Source organism: Diabrotica undecimpunctata, chromosome 2 (assembly GCF_040954645.1).
Source record: "Diabrotica undecimpunctata isolate CICGRU chromosome 2, icDiaUnde3, whole genome shotgun sequence".
NCBI classification, from domain to species: domain Eukaryota; kingdom Metazoa; phylum Arthropoda; class Insecta; order Coleoptera; family Chrysomelidae; genus Diabrotica; species Diabrotica undecimpunctata.
The window spans coordinates 115593440-115602752 of NC_092804.1; the positions used below are offsets into that span (position 1 = coordinate 115593440).

At 34.6% G+C, this 9313-nt stretch overlaps 1 protein-coding gene across 1 annotated transcript in view; it reads left to right on the forward strand.

The window, feature by feature from the left end:
* LOC140434800 (uncharacterized) overlaps window positions 1-3221 on the forward strand; it is a 31089-nt gene extending 27868 nt beyond the window's left edge. Inside the window, exon 4 of the mRNA XM_072523320.1 lies at window positions 1386-3221. Coding sequence (XP_072379421.1) covers window positions 1386-1653 — 268 coding nt within the window. The 3' untranslated portion in view covers window positions 1654-3221. The remainder of the gene's footprint in view (window positions 1-1385) is intronic.
* The last annotated feature ends 6092 nt before the right edge of the window (window positions 3222-9313 follow it).

Consider the following 9313-nt stretch of genomic DNA (forward strand, 5'->3'; position numbering starts at 1 on the left):
CCATCTTTAGAAAGAAGTTTGGTCGAGTTGCAGAACTTCAATGCCAACTACCAGTCCTGGAAAAGCTTTGGAAAAGTGGAAGTGAATCAAGTCGATAAAGTACCTTACCTGACGTTTAAGGAAATTATGGAGGTACCGGTAAAGCAAGACATGGTGTTATCACTGAAGAAAAGAAAAATCGACTCGCATTTCCAGATGACTACTTACTGGCCCATACCATCCTGGCCAGTCTTAAAGACCCACAAGGGTTTGCATCCATCTTTCGAAAGAAGTTTGGTCGAGTTGCAGAACTTCAGTGCCAACTACCAGTTCTGGAAAAGCTTTGAAACTCCAAGATGCAACACGTTACCTTTTCTATCTGGTAACAAAAGACACTGCTCATGGCCAACCCACCTACCAAGATGTATGGGAAGCATTAATTCAATTGACAGCGCACATACTGGAGTCTAACGTGCAAAAGCTAGCCATACCAAAGCCAGAATACCGCCAATTAGATTGGAAGGTTCTCCGATATATGGTGGATTAAATCCTTAAAGATACCGAAGTCTGGGAGTTGTAAAAGAGGGTACAGTTGCCGATACCAGCGTCTAGTTTCAGTCCCGACAAGGTTCAAGGAGGAACCAGTTCTTAAAAAGGGAACAATGTTATGCTAGCTGTTAAACGACCCCAAACTTCTCGAACATACACCGTCGTTTGAGATACAGAATAACATCACGCCGTCTTTCAGGCTATTCGAAACGAGACTCAAACCGTTATCCGGAGTTCAGTCGAAGAAGCAAAAAGCAGGGTCGGTTCAAAGAAAATATATAAATACAGAACTGTCTTTTTCCTTTTAAATACAGAACAATTTAGATTTTGATTCAGTTTGAATTGTAAAGCTCGTATTATCGGGAATTATAAACTTGTAATACATTGTATTATATATAAATTATGTAAATAGTGATAATATAAAATAAATTAAATAAGTGTAAATAAAGATTAAACAAACTAAGTGTTTAGAACATTGTAATAATAAATTAAAAAATAGTAAAATCGTAACAATTTTTTAAATTGTTTAGTTAAATTAATTAGTCACTGGTTAATCGTGGTGGTAAATAAATTGATCGATAGGCTGAAGAAATAATTCACAGGTTCTCTATTGTGCTCTTATGGTAACATATGGAAACATACTGCCTGTATAAAATTCTAATAAGTTTGACTAGGGTTTAGAAGGTTGCCGTCTAGGCAAAACTTATGGCTAAGAATTTACATTTACATAGAATAAAATATTCTTAAGCAACAATATTTTCGTTAGAATATTCAATTGTGTTTGTTTAGGTAAAAGATTATACCTAGTTAATTTCACATTTAATAATAATAATAATAATAATGATAATTATTTTTAGGCGTCCAAAGTTGCCATATCTCCAAGGTGACAAGACTCCAGGACCTAAGTATTTAGGAATAGATACAAATATATTTAAACAAAAACCACCAATATACACAATGCGGCCAAAATTATTCATCCCGCAACGATCAAAATCCCCAGGTCCTAAATATTATCCGCAATTACCTAAATGTGTTCAAACTAATAAAAGAGGATGGTCATTTGGATTAAAAATATGGAAAACTGACCCTTACTATATGCCAAAAGATTTAGAATCAGGTTGCTAATGGAAGTTTTATGAAAAGTTTCACTCATTTTTAAGTGTTATCGCCATTTTAATTATTCCCCATTTATTAATAGGTACTTGTTATATAGTTCATGTTGTGAGGCCGCTCTCATAGGAAAAATGTTTATGATTCGGCTTCTTTGCGGATTCCTGTTAAAAAATGTCTCCTTTACACAAATCTGAAGGGTACCGGGCGAAATTTTTGGCAGAAATTGTTTAAACAATTTTTTTAAAAAAATTCGAAAAATTATCTTTTTTGCTCCGTATTAAGCATTCAATTTCAATATTCTGAAGAGTAATCGGGCTTATTTCAATTTAGACCGTTGGGTTTTAATTGTTAATTATGCGCGTCCACTCGATTTTTAAGCCACCGCGGTGCGCCGCACTACATGGTACGTCTCTGTCGCACTTATATGTACATATTAGGACGTACTTCGCGAAAAATTACCAACAAATATTTATTAAAATTTTGTAATTTATTATTGACATAAATATTATGAAGTTTTTGAAAATAAATATACTTTTACTAAGTATTATGATTATCTTCTGTACAATTACTTTATGAAATTATTATTAGACTTTTAAATATATTGATACCTTTTGAAATTTATTTCGTACTATAATTTTCACTTTCAATTTACGGCAAAAATGAATTATATTAAATTATAAATAATTTAATAACTTAATATTTTAGTTATTTAAAAAATGGTAATAATGAATTACCAAATTTTAATAAATATCAAGTATTACCTACATAATTATAGTTTTATGTACTATTCATACAAATAAATATGTATATATTCAATAGATAAGTATTTTGCATCTGTCACATTAAAAAAAAGAAAAATAACAATAGGCTTATTATATTGTGATAAGCGTATTTAATTAGCACATTCACAATAATTAATTTAATAAATAAATAAATTATTTAAAAAACTATGTTAACAATAAATTATAAAATGTTAATAAAAATGTCAAGTGTTTGTTGAGAATTTTTCGTAAGTACATAATATAATATATGTATAAGTGCGACAGACATACCATAGAGTGTGGTAGAGTGGACGCACATACTTAGCAATTAAAAACATCCTTCTAAATTGAAATAAGCCCTAATTACTCTTCAGAATCTTGAAATTGAATGTTTAATCTTTAATTTAGGCCCTTGGCAACCTCAAAAATTATAATTAACATATGAGTTTTCAAAACCTCGAGAATGCGTATTTCAGATTTTAAATCGCTGATAACTCAAAAACTATCACCTTTCGACAAAAATAACAGGAGACCTATTTTGTTTAGAATAGCCCAAAAAACCTAAAAAATATATAAATACATAATATTTTCCGGAGCAAAAAGGTAATTTGTGAAATTTGTTTTAAAAAATTGGTTAGATATTTCTTTTAAATTTGAACAGGTAACCGCAAAGAAACCGAATCAGAAACATTTTTCTTATGGGAGCTGCCTCGCAACATGGACCAATATGACACGTATCAATTTAGAGAAACCCGTATATAAGTTCAATTATTAACGTGTGTACATTATTTTGACATTTCTATAAATAATACAAATTTTTGATTTTTTTTATTTAGCTCTGATAAGCATCAATACACTCTTGTTGTGATGCTTTTAGCAACCACGCCGCTGCTTTTACAGTTAAAACTAGTGTAAAAAATTTATTTTTAATTATTTAATGGCAATAAAATGGCTTTACAACCGATGGACGCTGCAAGGCTTTAGTTCAAGATGGTCGCAGTTGACATTGTGCGGGTGGGGTGCTAGTCGTTCGAAGCTCCAGGCGGTATAATAAAACCACTAACTACATACTACTACGATAACTAAATTAGGATGACAAGATGAGGGCATAACAGAATATCATCCGCACATGATATTTGATTTTTGGTCTCTTCATATCTGAGAAATAAGCTTCTTACTCCAGCTGTACTGACAAATAAAATTCCGAATAAAATGTAGATTTAAACAGTCAGTAAAAAATAAAGAAACTTAAAAAAATTAGAAAAGAGGAATATGCAAATCAGGCTAGATGTTTGTTAGATACAATTAGAATATAATAAACTAAAGGATATAGAAGCAGAACCCCTCAAACTGGGACAATAAACATCACAAACAGAAGAACATATAAACTAAAACAGTACAAACTAAGACAATAAAAAGTAGCTACAAAGGCATCAGTCAAATATAGATGTACCTATACTTATACTATACTATATAAGAATACTTTTCCTTAGAGAATTTATTGTAGAGGTGATTATGACTTTTAAATTTAATTTTGAATACGAGATTAAAAAAAGACAAAACTAAACACTCCAACTCAAATACTGAAATAATGACATCTCCTATCCTAAGGTAAAATGATCCTCGATCCTCCGCTCGAATTTTCAGGTTATGACTATCTCAGGCGGTCAACCGTTATCGATTAAAAAAATCAGGATAGGAACCTTATCATTAGGTAAGAGACATGAGAGATGAAGTGAAAAACACGAAAAATAAAACTAGAGTAGATATCATTGCTGATAGAGGATGTATTAGAAGCTGTACTAACTATGTACCTATATAATAAATATATACATATATATTATTATATATATTATTGTAGATAAATAAAGGCAGAGAAGAAGAAGAAGGGAAATCTAAATATCTAACTGTATAATGATTTGTGTACACACAATTTCTCAATTTTATAAATACCATAAAACGGTATTTGTGTTGACCAATAAAAGGGAAGCAATGTTCATTGAGAGAAGAGGGCTGCATTAGAGGAGAAATTTTGAAAATGGAACAAACAGCAGTGTGTTCGAGATAGCAGATAGGAGCAGTTGGTGACTTAGAAAAAAATAAAAAGTGCCGGTCTACGTTAAACAAAAGCTTTTTTGGCATCCGTAAAAGTTAAAAAGTAGAAAGTGAATTTTTTTTTAAAGTAAAAGATTAAATTCAGTGATCAGTGACAACAGTTTGTAAGTACTCAATTAATTATATCCTAACATCGTATATAGAAATTGTTCCAAGGTGTTCACCTATATTTCTAACGATATTTCCTTCTCTCAATGTTTATCAACGTCTACAAAGACTATAGTGAAATTTGACATAAACAATTTCGTAATGTGTTTTAAAAGTATTTTTTTAGAACAAGTAATAATTCATTTTGTATCTATACTGGTTATAATTTATTTTTGAATTTTATTCATCCATGAGTTTCCTCTGAGTATTGATTTTGTATTTCTGTTGTTTGAAAATAAGTAGAATCAAAACAATATATATATATATATATATATATATATATATATATATATATATATATATATATATATATATATATGCGTGTGTATGTATATATAAATAAAGGTAAAACATGTTGGCATATCTCGTAAAGAAAAAACAAAAGTATATAAGATGGCAGCCATAAATATGTATTTCTGACTATTTGGTCGTCATCAGTACGGTACAGCTAATTTAGAATAGGAGAACATTAACTTTGCAAAAGGATCACTACAGGAGCAATGCGAATATATATATATATATATATATATATATATATATATATATATATATATATATATATATATATATATATATATATATAAGAATAAGAAAAAGGAAGTACTTGTGACTCGTTATATATATATATATATATATATATATATATATATATATATATATATTGAGAGTTTTTGCAATTCAATGTCGCTTCTCGCATCCAACATGCCATCGTTACCTATTGTTCCAGTCTCCTTCGTGGAGTCCTCTACGTTCCATGTCGGTGTGGATGTTTTGCATTCAAACAGACTTCTTATACAATATTCCAGGTTTGCTTGATATGCTCCACGGTCTTTTTGTAAGTGTTACGATAAGTTTCCTTGATATGCTCGTTACCTGTTATTTCAAAACAGGTGTGTCGATGGTCTTAGCAAGATACTTCATCTGACACTTGACATTTTTTAACAGTTCTAGCTACATGAATCCCAGCCACTGTGATATTAATTATTTCTTTTTGTTATGCAATTACGTAAAATGTGTTTATTTCCTACGTTTAGTATATCTAAATCATATCTAAACCATAACAAATTAGAGTGACTCACCTCTTTTATTGGTGTTGCTACCTAAGGTCAGATGGTGCACATGTTTAAATGCAGTCCAGTTATTCTGTAATTTCTTAGTAGTTGTTACATCTCCCTTGATGGTGGTTGTTTGGGATCATCATATGGCAGGCATGATGATTCGGGAATTATCTCCTTCATACTTTCTCCCTCTGTAATCTTCATCTTTATGTCCGTTAAATCTCTGGAAGAGAAATTCATCAACGGAAATATTTTAAATATCGTCTGACTATTATATAGGTCCTCGGGACTTTGGCAAATTGACTAAATATAAGCTCTCTCCCAATGCCCGATAGATTTCTTATTTGACCTTGTAAACCCAGAGTTCTTGTATCAAAACTACATCGAACCTTCTCATAGTAACAGTAAGTTCTGTCAAAGCTGCCTTATTAAGCTCGAGGTCCGCGCGCAGGAACCTGATCGAAGTCAACGATACAACTGATCGTTTTGAAGAATACCTTTCCTGAGAAATATAATAACCAGTCTTTCGTCTTAAGATCTTGATTTTGTTTTCTTAGACGGGTCCTGATAGTTGCTTCCTCAGTTTTTTTACGGGAACGTGGGTTAGGACCATGGGGCGTTTAGGCATATTATTGCGATCGATTACACGTAAGTCTGCTCCCTCCCAGACATCCTCCATAGCCATCACCAGATCAGTTCATTTTTTGTTATATTCGTTAGCACAGTTTACCCATAGGTTTCCTTCGCTAAACGTTGTTTAGGGAACTGTAGAAACTGATTTTGACTTTCGATGGGAGACTTATCCACTACTTGTTCCAGTTTATTGATGACCAGGTCTGATCTAGTTGAGTATCAGGATGCTGTCTATATACTACCGCCATCTTTAATACTTTTGTGATATTGCTGTATGACCTAATCATTATTACCTAGGAACCTAGGTAAAAACCTTTTTACCTAGGGTTTTACCAGTTCCGTCGCTTTGCTTTTGTATAGATTTTCTTTTGTTCACGACCCAGCAGCCCAGCGACCCATTTTTGCCTCTTTACTGATCTTCCTCTCCTAGAGTGGCGCTTTTTAATTGACTCAGTTTGTTCCTCTCGGGACACGTACGGTTTAATATTTGGGGCGAAGATAGAGTCCGCGATCGTAGTTGCCTCTCTGATCGTTCTCGTTTGATTTTTTTCTGAACCCTCTTCTGAACTATCTCTTTTCTCTCATCACCTCATCCATATTTAATCCCGCGGGACGAAATAAAAATATGAAATGCTTTACAATTTTGCGTGTCATCTTTGCGCAGGGCATTAAGGTCACACGTAAACGTGCTATCAATAATGCTACACAGTGAGGAATTATGTCAGTGAAATTTGTACTTTGTAAAAGAGTGTTCAATGTTCTAGAGAGAGAGTCATAACAGGAAGTGATTTTAATGTACATGTGTGTCAATCCAAGAGAGGGGAAGCGATATACAGAGCAATAGGCTTTGGAATTAAAAATTAAGCTGGAGACGATATGTTATTGGGAATTAACAATAGATATGGCGATTCTTAAGACATTCTTTCGAAAGCGAGAAATTCAACTTATCACATATAAAAGTAGAAAATATCATACACAAATAGAGTAGTTCATGACAAGTAAGGAAGATATTCTCTAATGTAAGAGAAGAAAAGTAATAGTTAGTCAGACTGTAGGTAAGCTAGCAACATACGTTGTTTATGCAGGACATTGAAGTAAAAAACAAAAACAACGAAAGCAAAATATCGAAGAGGATCACAAAAAATCAAATGGATGTTAAAAGATAAGAAAGGTTTATTCGTTGCAAAAATAGTAAAAAGAGTAAGCAGGAACATGAAAGGAATTCCTAGTACAATTTGAAGAAATATGGATAGTATTAAAAACCAATTTAAGACCAATAAGAAAGTAACAAATAAGACCTGGTGGTGACTTAATGAAGTTAAAACAAATAAAGGAGAAGAGAAAACTATGAAAAGAGCGGCAAGAAAAACGGTAGGAGACAAATTATCAAAACTAAAAGGTCATCAAAGGAAGCACAAGCTGAATTTTGCTGAGAATGTCAACTTTGGGACGCCAAAAAAGATGCAAAAAAGTTTATTACCCTACTCCCGGCCTTCCCCTTAAAACCGATTCAATGTGTTTCGATCAAAGTGTCCTATCGACAAAAATTCAAATGGGTTCTAAAGCTGAAGAGTGCAGCTTTCGTATTCAAATTTGTATTTTGCTAAAAATGAAGTCAGTAGATGTATAGCGTTCCTTTCAGAGCGGAAGTGACGTCACACGTCGTTCGTCAAGCGTACGTATCCTCATGTATCAAGGCCACGCCCCCCTCGTGACGTAGGAACGTGCCTCGTGTCTCAAGGCCACGCCTCTCGACCAATGGCGGCGTAGGAACGTACCTCGTGTCTCTAGACCACGCCCCTCGGCCAATGGTGGCATAGGAACGTCCCCCCATGTCTTGCTGACCAATGGTGGACGTCCTCGTGATGTCGGAACGTGTCGTCGACCAATGGCAGCATAGCAGCGTCAGTGGTGGAAATAGCAACACCCCCAGCGACCAATGACAGCTCAGAATTTGAATAAACATCATAGAAATGGCGGTATAGCGATGAGGGACCAATGGTGACATAGTAACGCCCTCCTCGTGACGTCGGAACGTGTCGTCGACCAATGGCAGCATAGCAGCGTCAGTGGTGGGAATAGCAGGCCAATGGTGGCATAGAAACGTCCCCCTATGTCTTGCTGACCAATGGTGGACGTCCTCGTGACGTCGGAACGTATCATCGACCAATGGCAGCATAGCAGCGTCAGTTGTGGGAATAGCAGGCCAATGATGGCATAGGAACGTCCCCCTATGTCTTGTTGACCAATGGTGGACGTCCTCGTGACGTCGGAACGTGTCGTCGACCAATGGCAGCATAGGAGCGTCAGTGGTGGGAATAGCAACACCCCCAGCGACCAATGACAGCTTAGAATTTGAATAAACAACATAGAAATGGCGGTATAGCGATGAGGGACCAATGGTGACATAGTAACGCCCTCCTCGTGACGTTAGAACGTTTTCCTCGACCAATGATGCCACAGAAACGTGTCCTCGACCAATGGTGGGCATCCTCGTGACGTTGGAGGCCAATGGTGTGCATCAACGTCCAATGTGAAAGACGTGCATCGACTAATGGTGGAGTCGTACCACAATATTAACGAAAAGACGCCCCCAGTCCCCCATTCCCCCCGAAAAGACGCCCCCAGTCCCCCCATTCCCCCCGAAAAGACGCGCCCCCAATAATAACGAAGCTACACGTCAACGTAACCAATGAGAACGATGTTCAATCGCTGGTCGGTTACTGCGTTCTATGAATTGACAAAGAGAAGAAGACGAATGACAGACAAAGAGAGCAATTTTTCCTCGTATTTTTTTTTATTAAAACCTACAACCATTTGCGTAAAACTTCTAAATTTTTTCAATTTATATTTTACGAGTTACCTCGTATATATTTTATCGATTACCATAACAAAAATTCGTTTATTTTTCAATTTATACTTTACATGATCAGTTGAAATCTTTATAAAATAGATCTT